At 33.8% G+C, this 20556-nt stretch overlaps 1 protein-coding gene across 1 annotated transcript; it reads left to right on the top strand.

Annotated features, from left to right (window-relative positions):
- The first annotated feature begins 12114 nt into the window (after positions 1-12114).
- Positions 12115-14172, top strand: LOC142344012 (zinc finger C4H2 domain-containing protein-like). Its single transcript, XM_075395453.1, has one exon. It carries the CDS (start codon positions 13062-13064, stop codon positions 14064-14066), a length of 1005 nt encoding a protein of 334 aa, XP_075251568.1. The 5' UTR covers positions 12115-13061; the 3' UTR covers positions 14067-14172.
- Positions 14173-20556: the final 6384 nt, after the last annotated feature.

A 20556-nucleotide genomic window follows, 5' to 3' on the forward strand; every position in this document is an offset into this window, starting at 1 on the left:
GACTCTTTTTTTGCGAGTTTTAAATTCTGAAAATAATTGAGTCCTCACTGCCAATTTGGAGTTACTTATTATATTGAATATATTTCTAATTTGTTCGTCCAAATTATTTACTATTTACATATTTATCCAAATGTCAGGGTAATTTACCCAATATCATTTTACAATGCCATTTTACCCAACTTGCCATTTTTACCCAATGCCAAATTACCCTAAGTATCCAATAATTAGTATAATCTCAACAATTAGGTACCCGCCAAAAATGAAACACGGTATTAAGTAACAAACTGCACTAAAATTAAAAGTAATCATGCTATCCTTTAGGCACTAGACAACAATTAGCAGGATATAAGGTAATTGATTGTACCTAACTTAAACAGTACTCAAAAACCACATATACTAAAATGTATTAGTTAAACCTTTGTGAGGAATCATTCTGAGCAAAATTTTACAAAAAATTATACGCACAGAATGAGTTCAATTACTTGGGGTACGTCCCACCGAAACACATTTACTTTGATCTTTGACGGCAATGATTTTCATAAGAAAATAGAAAAAATCAACGCAATCGAATTTTTCAAACTGAAACTCACAAAAATGCAAAATGACAGCCATTTCAGCCACCGAGCCTTTATTATCCACGAAAAATGAACAACCATGAAGGTATTCCGGGGCACCTTGAAGCGAAATAAACTATGGGCAGAATGAAATAAACAGACAGAGGAGGGCAGAATCCAGAAACACTTTAATCATTACCAGTCCCCTTCAGCCAATTGGGTCAGATTGTTTTTACTTACTATTTTTTAGTTCTTCAGAAGACCTATATTACGGAACAAACAATTGGGCGAAACATTAAAAAACGCAATATTCCATGCAGCTCTGGAATCAGCAGAGACCCAATTGAGGGCTTCGCAAGGAAAACAAACGCTGTAAAGGGTTTGCATTTGGGTGTGACAAAAACGTTTTTAAGGCAATCATTCCTTCCTCAGTACAATTCTCGCCCAACGCTAAAAACAGCGCCGATGCTACAAACCAGAAATACAAAATCCTTAAAGCCGTACGTGGAAATGAGAACAGCAGCCGCAAAAAGTATTGGCGATAAAAGAAAACGTTTAAAACAATGTAAACAGTTTCGAAACTGGTGATATAACTTCTTATCTGCAATCTTTTTCCTATCGTTCCTATTCGTAGACTTTTTTGTTTTTTGTACGCTCGTCTCATTTGTATTTGTCAAGATTAATTATATAAAACGTAACTCTAAAACTAAAAGAGCTAGGGAACTCATTCTTTGACAGTAAGGAGGATGCACACCGAGTTGTTTCATCGTTCTTTTCTATTGGCTAGCCTAATGGGTTTCCCTGATTTTGACTATTTTTTCCTATTTTCGCAATTTTTTTTCTCAATTTGCCTTTTGTTTCAGTTTTTCGCGTTTTCTGGGAAAAATTTTTCTGCGATGGGAAACGTTTGCGCTGTTAAAACGTAAGAAAACAAGTTAAACTTGAGCAAAGTTGTAAAAAGTGAACAATCGGTAAGATAATGTCTGTAATGCTAAGACGAGTAACGCGACTGTGAAGTTAGCGATCTTTGACTAGACTAATTAATTAATTAATTACGATTTTGTCTAGTACCTGTCATTGTCACTCATGTCCTCAATTTGAAAAAATGAACATGCATGGGCGGAAGTTGTTTTTCTATTCTATTCATGTTGAAGGCCACAAGTTTCATTGAGTGATGAATGGAAATGCACTCAAATAATTATACAAAATAGGCGGGGGGGTCCATTTCGTTTCTGCGTAATCGCAGCGGATCAGCATTAGGTTTTATACGTAATTGTCGTATGCAAAATCGGCTTATGAGGCTGTAGGTCATTAAGTCCGGCCTGCTTGAATAAGATTGTCTTTCTCAACTAGCCTTTCTCGCAACTTCTCTATTTTAGCCAATCAAATCGATAGCATGCGTATCGAATAACCGAATAGTTCAAACAACTGCAGACTTAAATACAATTGTCAATATATTTTCATAAGTGGCGGGCGAATTGCTACTCTGGTTTGGATACAAATCAGAATGTTTAAGGGTACATAACAATAAAAAATTTCAAACATTCAATATCCTGTTAACATATGCAATAAGTTTTGAATGCGTTGTACTTAAAATATTCATTTCGAATTGAACTGCTGTTATTGCATAAAGGAATTATACCTAAATGTATACGAACGTTCCGTGCAATTTAAGTTAAAAATCATGTATCCGGGCATTCAACAGCCAGTTTTTGAGCTAAGTAAAAAATGTTTTGTCACTACAAACATAGGAAATAACAATTTAATTAAGTAGAAATAAACCAATTGATTACCTAATTGTTGTGATAAGCTTTGTTTTTAACAGTGGGGACGTAGAGGTACGTTACCTGCTCATTGTATATAGCACCAGGTTAATATAACAACAGAAACGAACATTAGAGGATAGATCCAGACATTTTGCCTATGCTGACAAACTTGTATTTGGTCTCTTTATACAGGGCAAACTTCAAAATTTCCATAATAGGTTGCTCAGTTTAGGAAAAAAACGTGAAGCATTTAAAGGAAGAGAACGTGTTATATTTGTCCATGTATAATTAGTTTTTTGCTTGCTTTTGTGCACGAAAATTGCAGGTAAACTTTTCAGGAGAAGTTAACTGCGTTTTTAAGTGTTTCAACACAAAGTTGTCAAGCGTCAAGCATTTGGGGGGGGGGGGACCATTAATCACTTCAAGTTTACTAAATACTTGTAAGATACTTCGACGGAAGAAGTAACCATCACGTATCATCTACAACGACAGCAAAAATGGTACCAGACCTAACAGAAGGTCAGAATATCAGTTGAAAACAAGTCGAAAAAGTACTTAGTTGAACTCAAGTATCCTTGATGACTCTTTTTTTGCGAGTTTTAAATTCTGAAAATAATTGAGTCCTCACTGCCAATTTGGAGTTACTTATTATATTGAATATATTTCTAATTTGTTCGTCCAAATTATTTACTATTTACATATTTATCCAAATGTCAGGGTAATTTACCCAATATCATTTTACCCAATGCCATTTTACCCAACTTGCCATTTTACCCAATGCCAAATTACCCTAAGTATCCAATAATTAGTATAATCTCAACAATTAGGTACCCGCCAAAAATGAACACGGTATTAAGTAACAAACTGCACTAAAATTAAAAGTAATCATGCTATCCTTTAGGCACTAGACAACAATTAGCAGGATATAAGGTAATTGATTGTACCTAACTTAAACAGTACTCAAAAACCACATATACTAAAATGTATTAGTTAAACCTTTGTGAGGAATCATTCTGAGCAAAATTTTACAAAAAATTATACGCACAGAATGAGTTCAATTACTTGGGGTACGTCCCACCGAAACACATTTACTTTGATCTTTGACGGCAATGATTTTCATAAGAAAATAGAAAAAATCAACGCAATCGAATTTTTCAAACTGAAACTCACAAAAATGCAAAATGACAGCCATTTCAGCCACCGAGCCTTTATTATCCACGAAAAATGAACAACCATGAAGGTATTCCGGGGCACCTTGAAGCGAAATAAACTATGGGCAGAATGAAATAAACAGACAGAGGAGGGCAGAATCCAGAAACACTTTAATCATTACCAGTCCCCTTCAGCCAATTGGGTCAGATTGTTTTTACTTACTATTTTTTAGTTCTTCAGAAGACCTATATTACGGAACAAACAATTGGGCGAAACATTAAAAAACGCAATATTCCATGCAGCTCTGGAATCAGCAGAGACCCAATTGAGGGCTTCGCAAGGAAAACAAACGCTGTAAAGGGTTTGCATTTGGGTGTGACAAAAACGTTTTTAAGGCAATCATTCCTTCCTCAGTACAATTCTCGCCCAACGCTAAAAACAGCGCCGATGCTACAAACCAGAAATACAAAATCCTTAAAGCCGTACGTGGAAATGAGAACAGCAGCCGCAAAAAGTATTGGCGATAAAAGAAAACGTTTAAAACAATGTAAACAGTTTCGAAACTGGTGATATAACTTCTTATCTGCAATCTTTTTCCTATCGTTCCTATTCGTAGACTTTTTTGTTTTTTGTACGCTCGTCTCATTTGTATTTGTCAAGATTAATTATATAAAACGTAACTCTAAAACTAAAAGAGCTAGGGAACTCATTCTTTGACAGTAAGGAGGATGCACACCGAGTTGTTTCATCGTTCTTTTCTATTGGCTAGCCTAATGGGTTTCCCTGATTTTGACTATTTTTTCCTATTTTCGCAATTTTTTTTCTCAATTTGCCTTTTGTTTCAGTTTTTCGCGTTTTCTGGGAAAAATTTTTCTGCGATGGGAAACGTTTGCGCTGTTAAAACGTAAGAAAACAAGTTAAACTTGAGCAAAGTTGTAAAAAGTGAACAATCGGTAAGATAATGTCTGTAATGCTAAGACGAGTAACGCGACTGTGAAGTTAGCGATCTTTGACTAGACTAATTAATTAATTAATTACGATTTTGTCTAGTACCTGTCATTGTCACTCATGTCCTCAATTTGAAAAAATGAACATGCATGGGCGGAAGTTGTTTTTCTATTCTATTCATGTTGAAGGCCACAAGTTTCATTGAGTGATGAATGGAAATGCACTCAAATAATTATACAAAATAGGCGGGGGGGTCCATTTCGTTTCTGCGTAATCGCAGCGGATCAGCATTAGGTTTTATACGTAATTGTCGTATGCAAAATCGGCTTATGAGGCTGTAGGTCATTAAGTCCGGCCTGCTTGAATAAGATTGTCTTTCTCAACTAGCCTTTCTCGCAACTTCTCTATTTTAGCCAATCAAATCGATAGCATGCGTATCGAATAACCGAATAGTTCAAACAACTGCAGACTTAAATACAATTGTCAATATATTTTCATAAGTGGCGGGCGAATTGCTACTCTGGTTTGGATACAAATCAGAATGTTTAAGGGTACATAACAATAAAAAATTTCAAACATTCAATATCCTGTTAACATATGCAATAAGTTTTGAATGCGTTGTACTTAAAATATTCATTTCGAATTGAACTGCTGTTATTGCATAAAGGAATTATACCTAAATGTATACGAACGTTCCGTGCAATTTAAGTTAAAAATCATGTATCCGGGCATTCAACAGCCAGTTTTTGAGCTAAGTAAAAAATGTTTTGTCACTACAAACATAGGAAATAACAATTTAATTAAGTAGAAATAAACCAATTGATTACCTAATTGTTGTGATAAGCTTTGTTTTTAACAGTGGGGACGTAGAGGTACGTTACCTGCTCATTGTATATAGCACCAGGTTAATATTACAACAGAAACGAACATTAGAGGATAGATCCAGACATTTTGCCTATGCTGACAAACTTGTATTTGGTCTCTTTATACAGGGCAAACTTCATAATTTCCATAATAGGTTGCTCAGTTTAGGAAAAAAACGTGAAGCATTTAAAGGAAGAGAACGTGTTATATTTGTCCATGTATAATTAGTTTTTTGCTTGCTTTTGTGCACGAAAATTGCAGGTAAACTTTTCAGGAGAAGTTAACTGCGTTTTTAAGTGTTTCAACACAAAGTTGTCAAGCGTCAAGCATTTGGGGGGGGACCATTAATCACTTCAAGTTTACTAAATACTTGTAAGATACTTCGACGGAAGAAGTAACCATCACGTATCATCTACAACGACAGCAAAAATGGTACCAGACCTAACAGAAGGTCAGAATATCAGTTGAAAACAAGTCGAAAAAGTACTTAGTTGAACTCAAGTATCCTTGATGACTCTTTTTTTGCGAGTTTTAAATTCTGAAAATAATTGAGTCCTCACTGCCAATTTGGAGTTACTTATTATATTGAATATATTTCTAATTTGTTCGTCCAAATTATTTACTATTTACATATTTATCCAAATGTCAGGGTAATTTACCCAATATCATTTTACCCAATGCCATTTTACCCAACTTGCCATTTTACCCAATGCCAAATTACCCTAAGTATCCAATAATTAGTATAATCTCAACAATTAGGTACCCGCCAAAAATGAACACGGTATTAAGTAACAAACTGCACTAAAATTAAAAGTAATCATGCTATCCTTTAGGCACTAGACAACAATTAGCAGGATATAAGGTAATTGATTGTACCTAAATTAAACAGTACTCAAAAACCACATATACTAAAATGTATTAGTTAAACTTTTGTGAGGAATCATTCTGAGCAAAATTTTACAAAAAATTATACGCACAGAATGAGTTCAATTACTTGGGGTACGTCCCACCGAAACACATTTACTTTGATCTTTGACGGCAATGATTTTCATAAGAAAATAGAAAAAATCAACGCAATCGAATTTTTCAAACTGAAACTCACAAAAATGCAAAATGACAGCCATTTCAGCCACCGAGCATTTATTATCCACGAAAAATGAACAACCATGAAGGTATTCCGGGGCACCTTGAAGCGAAATAAACTATGGGCAGAATGAAATAAACAGACAGAGGAGGGCAGAATCCAGAAACACTTTAATCATTACCAGTCCCCTTCAGCCAATTGGGTCAGATTGTTTTTACTTACTATTTTTTAGTTTTTCAGAAGACCTATATTACGGAACAAACAATTGGGCGAAACATTAAAAAACGCAATATTCCATGCAGCTCTGGAATCAGCAGAGACCCAATTGAGGGCTTCGCAAGGAAAACAAACGCTGTAAAGGGTTTGCATTTGGGTGTGACAAAAACGTTTTTAAGGAAATCATTCCTTCCTCAGTACAATTCTCGCCCAACGCTAAAAACAGCGCCGATGCTACAAACCAGAAATACAAAATCCTTAAAGCCGTACGTGGAAATGAGAACAGCAGCCGCAAAAAGTATTGGCGATAAAAGAAAACGTTTAAAACAATGTAAACAGTTTCGAAACTGGTGATATAACTTCTTATCTGCGATCTTTTTCCTATCGTTCCTATTCGTAGACTTTTTTGTTTTTTGTACGCTCGTCTCATTTGTATTTGTCAAGATTAATTATATAAAACGTAACTCTAAAACTAAAAGAGCTAGGGAACTCATTCTTTGACAGTAAGGAGGATGCACACCGAGTTGTTTCATCGTTCTTTTCTATTGGCTAGCCTAATGGGTTTCCCTGATTTTGACTATTTTTTCCTATTTTCGCAATTTTTTTCTCAATTTGCCTTTTGTTTCAGTTTTTCGCGTTTTCTGGGAAAATTTTTTCTGCGATGGGAAAGGAACTACAACGTATGCTGGCCAGACTGATTGAACAAGCCACCAAACCAAGTGTCCCTGACAAGTAGCATTAGTTTTGTTTGAATTATTGCACTGCTCTCATTTTAAAACTCAAATGACCAAAAAATGGCTTTGAAAAAAAAAGTGTCTTTGACCAAAAAAAATACTTTGATCTAAAAGCCGCCCCTTAGAAAATTCAATTTTTTGGTCCAACTTAATCTCTCGTTTGGCGTTTATTAATGCATGCTTGACTTCATTTCCTTCGAACTATGGCAGATTCGTTTTTTATGCTGTGTAATTAATCTTACGCAATTTAATCTGAACTTGAAAGGAGCATTAATTGCTATCAGATCGAAGTTATTGGGTACTTTCAAAAATGGTTACTTTGAAGTTGGGTAAAATGACAATGAGTAAAATGTTATTGGTTAACATGCAAATGGCTGATTTGTCTTTTAACGGTATTTAACGGTTCGAATAGGTTAACTCATACCTTGAAAGAGTTAAGTTTTATTATCAGTTAAAAAGATTAGGCCAACTGACGTTTAAAATTTAGGTTGGAGTTCATTATAGATATAAAAAATTTTAAAACCCAGAATTATATTAAATAAACATCTCGAGTAAACTCTCAACGCGCGCTTCAGTGAGTTTTGATTATCGACAAGAATATTTCTAATTGTTTATTACCGACGAAGGTCCTATGAAGTTGGTACATGCTGTTTTGCAGACCAAATAACGTTTCCGAAGTATAGTTGACTAATTGAAGCCTGTGAAACTACCCAGGTTGAGGTCCCAGACGACAGCAAGTATGTCCAAACCGTCTCAGACAGAAAATGCTTATGTCCAGACCCATGTCCAAAAAAATTCTTTTTGTTATACACTGGAGATACTTCATACCAAATTTGTTCCGATTTGAACAATTTCCTTGACCCAATGAAAAAGGCTTACAATAAAAATCTTCATTCTTATTATATAATCAATTAGGAAAAGAAAACAGCAAAAACTGCAGCTTTTTGGAGGCCAAGCTCCACCAAAAGCTTGCTGATTTACAGAGATCTCCCACGCCAATTATGGTTTGATTTGAAAATTTTTTGTGCCTGAATTTGAGGGGCAAAAATTGGAGATCATTTTACTCATTTTGGCGAACGCACATTTGCCTGGAAACATGAAGATACGAAACATGAAAACACGTCACATGAAAACTCGAAAACGTGTTTAACTGAACTATTTCTGGGGAATGCACGAATGTCTGGGCATGAAGGCACTAAAACCTGGTGAACGCCAATGAATCGAGAGAACGCAAGAAAGTCTGAACTTGAATGCATGAAAGTTTTTTGAACGCACGAAAGTCTGGACATCATCGCTCGAAAATTGTTTGAACGCACGAAAGTATGGTGAACGAACGAAAATCTGAACATAGGCACCTGATCTGGTACGGTCTGGACATAGACACTTTCCGTCTAGGACGGTCTAGACATAGTTGCTTCCGTCTGGGGACCATAACCTGGGTATTGCTCTATAACGAAGTACCTAAAGATACTAAGTGAGATTGCTGCTAGTCTGCGCGGAAACGCAATGACCTATAGTTGTTCCGCGTTATTTTATTGGGGGATAATCAAAAACGTTTTTTGTCAGTCAATTTCGGCCAACTGATACATTCTTTGTGAAGACTTTGAGTGGCATCATCCAGCATAGTATACATAACCAAAGAGAAATGTTTCAATATCATATTTTCCACGGAATTATCGATGCTTAAAATTTTGCGAACATTTCACTGGTTTTCGTGGTTATTGTTCACTTTTTCCCTATTTTTACGTAATATTTTTCGAGGTTCGGTTTCTGGTCTTGTCACATTAATGGCAGGTAACAGTTGTAATTTGTGACGTTTTTGAAAAAAAGTAGCACAGTGGAACACATCTTTTGTTCAGAGAAAAGAATATACTTTTAATTTTTTTGACACCGTTTTCTTCAGAAGTTAACGATTTTTCTGGTTTTCTCTTTATTTGTCCATTAAAGTTTTTCTGTTTTTTGTTATTTTTGCAGTAGTGTTATAATTTCTGGAGATTTGCAGGACTTAGCCGCTTCTCGTAAATGAATGAACAAGGAACATATTTAAAGCTTTTATTTGATAGCTTAAGTTTTTCGTGTCTTCAGAATCAAATGATTTAATAAAAAAAACACTTACACTTTTTTAAAATTGCATCTTGCTGTTCTATTTGTTTGCTTAATACCTCTCGATTTTTGTCTATTTATCGTTTTTTTGTAGATGTATGACACATTCTGAATTGTGGCAGATGGCAAAGGTTTTTTTGAGTGGGTGGATATATTGAGTTTTGGATGTAAATAAAAGATGTTGCTATTTGATTTTTTTTTGTTTGTCTGGTCTCGTTTTTTTTACTGGTTTCAGTTAAAAGCTAATACTCTTCTTGGCTGTGATATCATATATTTTAAAGAGAAAGATAGACTTATTTTTATATGCATTCTGCTGTAGTTATTTTGTACCTGTTACCTAGTCTCAAAGTTTTTAAGTAGTGTATCAGGTTATTGGTATTGATAAATGGCACAACTGAACATTTTGAAGATTTTTTGTTCGGAACCCGTTGTTCGCAAAAAATTAATTTCAAATTTTGTTTTTGTTTTTACTTTTCATTCTTTTGTAATCGTGCAATAATTTCTGGAGATTTTAAGGTCCTAGAGGCTTCATACAAATGAAGGAAAAAGAGATTACAATTAAGGATTTTAGTTGATAGCTTATGTTTATCGTTTCTTTAGTATCAAAAATTTTGAAAAATATATTTAGACTCCACTTAATTTTGTTTTGCAATTTGCTCTTCTTTTTGTCTACTTGTTGACATTTTTTCCCCAAATACAGGTTACAAATCTAACTATTTGTGCTGAAGAAAGACACAGTTGAATCTATATAAGGTTTTTAGTGCATTGCTTATTGTTTTTACAGCTTCTACACAGATTTTTCCGGAAAATTTTTTTTAATTTGCGACTTCTGTCTATTTATTGTTCTCTTTGTTGGCGCATGACATATTCCGAAAAATAACAGATATCAATGTTTTTTGAAAGCAAAAAAATTTATTAAAGAATTCAGTTGATAGCTATTTTATATCTTGGAAACTAGCTGTTTTCAAAAACTAATAATGTTTTATTCTTATTTTCTTTTTTTCTTTTTTAACTCTTGTTAACCAGTGTCAGATGTTTCAGTGATAACATTTCTCATTCTTGCTGTTCAACGTTTGCGCAATTGATTTTATCTTGTTTTGTACTTTCAAAAAGACTATGGTTTTAATGGTCTCGACACCGTTTTCTTGCATAATTTTATGAAAATTTGTGTCTCTCGCCTGATTTTTATGTTTGTTTTTGTACACGTAGAACATTTTCTGGTTAATGACCAATCTTAATATCTTCATGTTGAGGTATTTATAAACCTTTTATAAGATTTCTGTTTATTTCTATTGATTTTCATAATTTGAAATTAAAAGTTCTTATAAAAACAAACAATCTTTTTCTTTACTTTGCAGTTTTTTTTTCATTTCTGACTACTTGTTACTGAGTCTCAAATGTAAATGTTTGCTGTAACTGTATGATTTTTTTGTTTGCCATGTGTTGTAGTCTTAAAAGCGGGTGGTCTCCAATTGTGCACTAATTTGGCACTTTTTACTTTTCTAAGTGATTTGAGTTTTGAGCTATTCGTACACAATTCTTTATTCGTACACAATTATTTTTGATTAATATGTGAGGTTTTTGAAGTTTTATATCTCTTCCTAATATCGTAGACAGTTAAGCTAAAATTGTGAGTCGGAGTCTGAGCATTATGTGCAAACGCACATTGGTGTATGTGTGTGTGTGTGTGCTTCCTGAACTTGTCAGCTAAATGGGGATAAATAGTTTCGTTCTGCTTGATTTTAATCCACAAATTTTGAGAAGTCAGCTATTTCCGTCCAGTTTTGCAGACAATTTTTTTGTTACGCAAGTTGTCAGGGCTTGAAACGAAAAGTCAGAATGTCTATAAGACATGATAGCCGTAACTTTTCAAGGTTCTTTCCAGATAAACCTCTACGGACACGATAGTTATCTTGTAAGAAACTTGTGAGGGTGATGAAATAATCTTGCAAGATAACAGTCGGTTTCGGACGAAGGGCGGACAATGAGTCAGATCAGAGCCATCGCGTACCGCGCTTCCGATTCCGGGCAGTTCAGTGCTTTTCATCAGAAAGTTCTTAATTTTTCTTGACATTGGTAGGATTATGTCCTACCTGAGGGACGATTTATGAACATCTCTCAAGATGTTTGCATTACTTTTGTTTTTGAACCCGCCCCGTTCAAGATAACCAGTACAACATTGGGGATGGGGTGCAGTAACAGAAAAGGTCCAGATTATTAGACCAGCAAAATTTCCTTACAACTTTTACTTGCCCTAGAAACATGTACTACACCACCTCTAGACCATAATTTAATCATTTCTCAGAGTTTAAGGCTTTATGAAACCGGGGCATAATATCTACCATTAACATATTATCATATACTTTTGTTTTCATCTTAATCTGAAAAATAGGTATGGCTACGTAACACGTGCCTTAACAGGGCGGGGTTCAATTTTACAGCAGGTTTAAAAGAAGCGAAAATAGTTTTACTGTTTATATTTAGTCTCTGTTATCGAACTAAGTACTTCCTTATTAATCAATTTGGCAAATTGTTTTGCTGATCACATTCTGTAGTGGCGTGTAAAATTCTCAAAATCAAACAAAACTAATAAATGCGAAAGGTGTCACCACGTTGCGTGTTAATGCGTGCGTTATGTTATTTGTCACGATCAAACAAATAGATCTTAACTGAATGTTAAAATCTTCAATTTAAACCAGAAAAGTGAGCCAAAATTTAATTGGAAACATCTTTTTCCTTCTTTCTTATCTTCAACTTGTAATAGCTCGTTTTAAATTGGTGGTGTTAGAAAGGCATTTAATTGATTCTTTTTAAATCCCTTGTGAAATTGCTAAATTGTGAAATTTGTGAGAAAGATTTAAATTCCCTGTTGAAATTCCCGGTCCGGTCTTTTCCTTAGTCATGGACACAATTTGGCTGAGATTGAATGTTGTAAAATTGCCGAGTGAACAATCTTTTTATGATTGAACAATCCAGATGATTTTGCAGTTAACAGGTGATTTTAGTTCACGCATTATTTATAATTACTCCGATATAAAAAACTCATCTTACAACCGGTGGCCGGCGCACAATCAATCGCACGCGCGGGGGGACATATACAATAAAGCCATTTAATAGGGGATAACTTTTATTACTAAACACTTAGCTATTCTATATCATAAAATACAATTATCTTTCAGCCATTTAAATTTTACGCCCAAATTCAATTTCGCACTCGCTAAACAAAGGAGCGATCCAATAAATATACACAAATAAACAAAAAGATCTCTGTGCTGTGAACAAACAAGACATAATCACTGTGGCACTCAGCCAGAACAATTACACTTTTTCACGCCTGCTCATTTACCTTGATATTTTTATCACGTTTGTTTATCTATTTTAGATTAATCCTAAATACTCTTTATTTTCACAACAATTCACATTCAACTAACCTACCTGACACAAAAACCACAATTGGTATTTGATAAATCAACCACATTTTTATTTATTTCAATATCTTCAATTGCATTCCTTCCAAAATTCTTTCAGTCAATATTACTTTTTCAAAATAAAAGCACACTTTTTGGACAAACAACAAAAGTTAACTTTGGATCTTTGTTTTTCACATTTTCCCTAATTTTCGAAATTTTCGCAATTAACGATGGATTTGAGCATTAAAACATTACCGGGCGAAGCCAAAACTCCAGATGAGGCTTTTGAAAAGTTGAAGGTTCTTGCCAAAATTCAGGAGCAACTGAAAGAAAAAGAATCAACAGAGGATCTTCTGCTCAGCGAATACCAAAAACTCAAATCCGAAGAAGAAGCACTCCGGGATTTCTCCGAGGAAATGAAGTTGTTACAACATGAAAAAATGGTTCATGTTGAGGAGCTACGGTTGATACACAGCGACATAAGTGCCATGGAATCCGTTATCAAGACGTCGCAATCTGAGATGGTCAAGTTGGCTACGAATTCAAAAGACTTGTACCTCAAACATCAGAGAATTGTTCACGAAATCTCAAAAGCCCAAACAGAACTTGGCCTGGATTTGTCTTCAAAATTCCTCAATTCAAGTTTGGACAAGCAAGGAATTACTGCTGAAGTTTTTGGCACCACACAGACTCCCCAGATCAGTTCTGGAATTGTTGAAGACGCTTTGGCTCCCTCAGTCGGCGCCATGGGATCTTTCGAAAGTAACAATTCCGTGCCAGAACCCCCAATTTCAGCAATCAATGACCAGGTTCTACCAGTTCCAAACTTTGATGCGCTTCACGGAAAACTTTTCCCGAATGCAAATGCGGCAGCGGCGCTCAGTTTCAACCTCGCCGCAACACAAAACGCGTTTCAAGCGCACTTGGAGAACTTTTTCAAACAACAACAACGGAAGCTCAGCGGTGCTCGATCATTGGTCAACCCTCAACCAATTCCAATGCAGAACGCCGCCATGTTTGGCGCTCGTAACACTATGACGTCATCAGGAGTATTACCCAATGGGAGTGCGACAGGTACGCCACAACAGATTATCAGGCAGCATCCGGCACCAATGAAGGCGTGTCTATCATGTCACCAGCAGATTCACAGAAATGCACCCATTTGCCCGCTTTGCAAAGCCAAGAGCCGATCACAGAACCCAAAGAAACCCAAGCGCAGACCTGATGACATGTAATCTGATTGTAGTTGTAGATAAATCATATATATACAGTTAGAAAAATGTAATGGACTTTTTGTAATGTAAAATCAATTGGCTATTAAATGCAGATTGTTTCCTCTGATGAAGTTTTTTTCTTAAACAGAACAGCTGAATGCAATTTTGTATGTCGCAGATTGTTCCAACCTACCCCAGAATTCAGTGTGAAATGTTTCCTTTCTTTTGCTAAAATTCAATGTTTTTGAAAGTTAAAATTTAGATGTATATGAGCGGTTTCAAGCAAATTTTGAAATTTTCCTTCGGATGACGTCCACTCAATTAAGGTGGATTTTTTTAAAAATCGCAGTAATATGCACCTTCTGGAAATAATTCACAAGTCAGTTTTATATAGTTTGAGTGATTGAAAGTATCAATGCACTTGAGTGTAGCTAATGAGCTAAATAAACAACAATAGAGGAGCAGAAATAAATCTTTGCCTGAAAGCAAATTAGAAAAACAAATGAATTTTGTAAAATGGAATAGGGTTTCCCGTACCTAATCGTCTAATTTTTCATTACACAGTTTTTTAATCGGACTTTCCATATTTTTCCTACTGAGTATGCAATCCAATTCGTCACTGCTAAATAATCAATATTTGACGAAGGTCTTGAAATATTAAGAACGAACAAAGAAATCTTGGCTACCATGCAGTGAACTATGGAAATTTAAAAAAGGCTCAAACATGTGCTGACGCACCTTATGCTATGACACCACTCGTTGCCAATCATCCGTCTTTTTTATCAAGTAGAAGACGGAAGGAGAGAGAGAAAGAGTGAGAGAGAGAGAGAGAGAGAGAAAGAGAGAGAGAGAGAGAGAGAGAGAGAGAGAGAGAGAGAGAGAGAGAGGCGAAAACAATGCAGGTTTGTATTAAAAATGTAAGAAAAAAAAACAGAGCATAAAATATTTAAGAAATTGTGGCTAAAAAACAGCATTTTTGATCTGTGGGCACCCCCAAATAATTTGTCTCATTAATAAATAACTTTTGGATTTGAAGTTAGTGAATACAGCAAGCAACGACGGAAATTTTCTGGAAAAAGAAGGATAGTGTTTTTAGCGGCAAAATGAAGTGTAGCAATTAGACATTGCAACTACCGCTACTTTAATTAAAACACGCCCATGCATATATAAATATATATATATATATATATATATATATATATATATATATGTATATATATATATATATATATATATATATATATATATATATATATACATATATATACATATATATATATATATATATATATATATATATATATATATATATATTGAACGCCTATTCTTTGCAAAGGTTGACAAAAATACGGTCATTCCAAAAGTGATCACTTTAAGGTCTCTCTCATGCTCTCAAACAATTTTACGAACAAATTTGTGCCAAAGAATTTTGACAATGAGGCTGGAAACTTTTGTAGACCATAACTGCATAGGTAGAATTCACGGAAACTTTTTTTGCAAAAACGTTATTCGAGATATCGCTATTCATTCTGTCCTAGAGAAATTCTTTGTATCAACCAGATGTCACAAGTTTGACCTGGAACCATATCAAAAATTAAACAACTAAGGGCAATTCAATTGTTTTATATCTTTTTTATTGAAAGATAGCGTTAAAGTTAGCGTTATTTTAACAAAGGAAAGGAGCATTTTTTCCAAAAATTAACTAAATAAAAAGGAATATCAATAAAAAGAAACTGAAAACAATTGCCTTTGCAACAATAACGGTCAAAAATGACGGTCTCCAATCAGCCGTTTTGTATTTTAAGAAGGAGATGCTTTTATTTTGCTTGATTGTTTGTAGAAAGAAAATTAGCAAAAAAAATCTATACAAGGTAATTGAAAATGAGAAAAATGAAATCTTTTTCTTGTATTTTTTCAAATGCTTAATATGGATTTAACTGTACAAAAATAACGACTAGCTTATTTTTTACATGTTTTCAAAATGCAGTTTTGAGAAGCCAAAGGTAGGTGTGATATGCGAAAGACTATAACATGAAAAATTTTAGAAATTATATTTAAGAAGAAAATTGTAGAAAAACACAAGGAAAAACTACTCAATTTTGTTTGGTAAACAAATAGCCAGATTTTTGATAGTTTGAGAGTTTGCTTCGTCTCTAAACTTTTTCTATTTGTGTGTTACTTGCCTTCACTGGCTACTAGTTTTACAATCAGCTCATTGAATGACCAACTGAACCAGAAATATTGTCGGTCGCATGTGCCTTCCCATTGACTCGGTTTGGCTAACGATAATAGTACACGGTGAATCAATTTATTAGTCTTATGTCCAGAATCATTTCAAGATAAACGTTAAACGTTAATCAAGTGATATTCGTTGAAGACGAAAAAATTCTGAAAAAATGGAATTAGTTACCTGAATGTGAACAAAAAAAAAAAGAAATAAAGTAAAATTGTTATGATTTGGGGAAGAAAATACGGAATATCTGGCAAAATAAAAGTCTGCTGCATAAGAAAAAAAAGAATTAATTCCAGTAAATAAAAAGATTGTACTCAATGACTAAAGATACTGGAAATTGAACAATTAAAGTTCAATAAAGTTTAAAAAAAACGAAGCATCAAAACACTAAACCCCTAAAATGCTACGCAGACTGCCATTTTGAGTGGTCATCTAATGCATGTATATTCCATTCGTGGCCCTGTTTTAGGCATAAAGTGACAGAAAGTGCAATAGCGCCACCAAATGTTTTATTAGTAACTTGTATATTTTAAAAGCAATCAATTTTGACACGGTTGTTAGATATTTTTATCACTGCTTCTTGCAATATCAAAAAATCAGCTGGTAGCAAAGATTGAATATACTTTAGAAAATCGATTGTCGCCGCTATTGAGCAGCATTGTGAGCAAACAGAGCAAACAAAGCTAACGGAAAACTTTTTATAATTAATTTTGTGAAATTTTTGAAACTGCAATATCTTTGCAAGTGGCGTATTGGTATTTGTTTATGCCTCCCAAGCGTTGTGAAGGAAATCTGCTTCCAACCCAATAGTTTGATAAAATATAGTGGAACTTCAAAGCAATCGATGCAACCAAAGCAGAATTGAATAATAATTACTCTATGTGTGATTGTTAGCATCTATATGGTGCCCGGGTCGAGGTGTCACCGTCATTCAACGCAAAATTAGGTAAGATAAGCGGTGAATGCTGAAAAATTTGCAAGATAAGCGGTGAATGCGGTGAAGGTACATAAATTCAACGCTTTAAAAAAGTGTCCAAATTATGAAAGATTAGTAGTGAATGCGATGAAATTATTTAAATTCGCCGCTTAGAAAACGCTTCGAATTGTTAAGATAAGATATAACAGATACAGAAGTTAAGATACATTTATTAAAAGACGCACAGAAAATTTACCCACGAATAATCATACATCTTCTTGACACTTTCTTTAAGCGGTGAATTTATGTAATTTTACTACTAGAGTAAGCGGTGAACTTACAAAAAATAACCACATTTCACGGTTAAAATTGGTAATTTCACCGCTAATCTTACAAAAGTTGAACGCATATTTTTTACAAAATGTATAGTGAATTTGATTTAAAGTCAAAACAAATATGCTAGATTTTAGTGAGAAGTTGCGCAGTGGAAGAAGTGACTGACATGCAGGGGATGAGTGGTTCGAATCCGTGCAAGGACGGTAACTCTAGTAAGCGGTACAATGTGGTGAAATTTTGTAAAATCACCGCTTACTCTACCGGTGTACTTACATAATTTCACCGCTTTTCACCGCAAAATTAGGTACGAAATTTGAGGTGAACAAAAAACAATTTTTCACCGCTTGTCTTACATATTTTTCCGATTTTTTCTCGACCCGGGTGCCAAGGTTTCTTGGCGTTTTGGTTATTCTTGACTCGCGACTTAATATGTGTTACTGGCGGCCTATATCAATGTAATTATTGATATAGGCCATTTATTTGATAAACTTTAAGCTATTAATGCATCAGCAACTAACTAGTTGTCATTTTAAAGGCGAAAATTGATGTATGTCTTCCAGTGAACCAACCATTCAGATATGACAAAACTATCGTTTTATATGCTATGGTAGTTAATTTTTGCTTCAACTGAATTGTGTGCATTGTGTACAAATGATGAAGCTAGAACCAACAGAAACTGTCATAAGGAGCTGTTGGGCCTTAATTTATTAGGCTATTTTTGGCCTTTACTTTTTCTAGTTTTGCCAGATTGTAAATTTAATCCAATTTTTCAATGAGTTCTACAAACCTGGGTATTAGTTTGATTAAATATTGTCACTAAGGATATTCCTATTTTCAATCGGTAACTTTTTCGCAACCAATGAACCTCATTTGAAAAGACCAAATGAGACAAAAACGATTGAAAAAAATTGGTATGTTAAGTTGCCATTTTCATGTGCCCTCTTTGATGGCATTTAAAGTTAAAGAACTTCAATGGAAAAAAGTAATTGGTATTTGTTTGTAAATGAAATAAATGTAATTTATTATTGTCAGTTTTTTTGCGCATTTTTTTCTCATTCAAAAGAAATTAAGCCATATAAATCATACATTGAAGAAAGAAGGATAGGCAACAAAATACAAATTATCCTTACGACCTATATAGAAATTCGATTCAGTTTAGCTGAAAGCAGAATACCTTGTAATTACATATCACTCTCTTACAAACTGGAAGTGCAAAAAACTGTGTTCTAGTTAAAGTTTATTTTTAGATGTTTTTAGATCAGCGTTTTAGATAATTTTGACAAAATGGGCATAAAAAGATTGTTTGCGCCCGCTTCTACGATAAAGAGCAAATTAGGGAAAAATTAACTGAACTTTTGACCAACTTATAGGCTTGACCATTCACCATTGTTCCTCTCATCATTGAATGTTAAACTATTATCTATGTAATTGAATTATATGAAAAAAATTTTATGTTTTTTAGCAAAAAACGTCATCACTTAACTCTTGACCAATTTACAGGCTGAACCATTCAGCACGGTTCGTCTCATCATTAATTATTAAACTATTATCTATATAATTCTATTATATGAAATAATTGTATATGTTTTTTAACAAAAAACATCGTTAATTTGAGTGAAAAAATTTTAAACTTCTACCGAATGTTTACAAAGAATGAAATATATTCGAAAAGAAGAAAATTGGAAAACAGTTCATTTGAATAAATCTGTGCTCGAGGGGCTTTCTGATGATATTACTCACGTTTCTCTGCGTCAAACATACTAATCGGGCAAAATTGACAGAACAAAATAACGATGTTGAGAATAGAGTATCCTCCCACCCACATAGGTGATGTACAACTATTGATGTATAACTGTGCTGATTAAAGTAGTTCTAAAAAATTTTTACTCGATAAATTTCTTAGTCAATCAAATCACTTCAATTGGAGTAAGTGCTAAAATTCTCGTCCAATCATAGGGAAATGGTTAAATAGAATATTTTCATCTTAAGAAATATAATTGCGGACCATGACCGTGGCTCAATTGTCCTTGGTACTTCATATGAATCTATCACGAACGAACTACTGATCAGCGTGCTCTGGTAGCTTTAAAAATAGTTTCAGCTAGAACTTAATTGATAATTGATTGGTATTGGCAGTTTCGCAAAGAGTGTTTACTCAAATTTTCGAGGTTTTTCTGGTTTCATGAATTTAAAACAAAGAGTGTGTGAGCATTGCGATGCTGCCTACCTCTAAACACAAAACACAGACGTTGCAGCAGTCATTGTTAAGTAATTCTTTATGGAAACTTTTGCTGTAGAACGCAAAAGAAAGATGTAAGAAACAACAGGATTTTTATAGGTGAAACTAAAAACAAGAATTCATGATTTTCAATGATCAGAAAAAGGTGTTATTAGCAAGTAAGAAGAATCACAAAAGAATCAAATCGAATGATCAAAAATTGACAGATTTCTACAGTCCTAAACAAAACCAATGATAGGCGTTGAGATAAAAAAAAACGTCTCGAAAAATAAATGAAAAACTATGATTATGTAATAAATACATTATTCGCTGCTAAAAACTCTGTAAAAGCGTGAGCATGTTGCAGGAAGGACCAAACCGACTGCCAAAATCCTTACAACATCGTTCATCTGATTTTGAACACTCATTATGCAAATCCAAAATGATCTCATTTTTATGAGAATTAGCAATGTATATATATATATATATATATATATATATATATATATATATATATATATAAGTTTTTATGTATACATGTACATATATATATATAAATATTTTTGTATAGATATATACATATATATATATATATATATATATATATATATATATATATATATAGACAACATATATATATATATATATATATATATATATATATATATATATTTTTATATATATATATATATATATATAATGAAATATGCTGGGATATCTCGATGCTGGATATTTTTGGAACGTTAAATGTCAACAAGTGATCGTTTGGGAAGGCCGAATAAAAATAATCATTAAAAATGTTTAAAGT

This window comes from Convolutriloba macropyga, chromosome 8 (genome assembly GCF_964194025.1).
Source record: "Convolutriloba macropyga chromosome 8, txConMacr16.3, whole genome shotgun sequence".
Classification (NCBI taxonomy): domain Eukaryota; kingdom Metazoa; phylum Xenacoelomorpha; order Acoela; family Convolutidae; genus Convolutriloba; species Convolutriloba macropyga.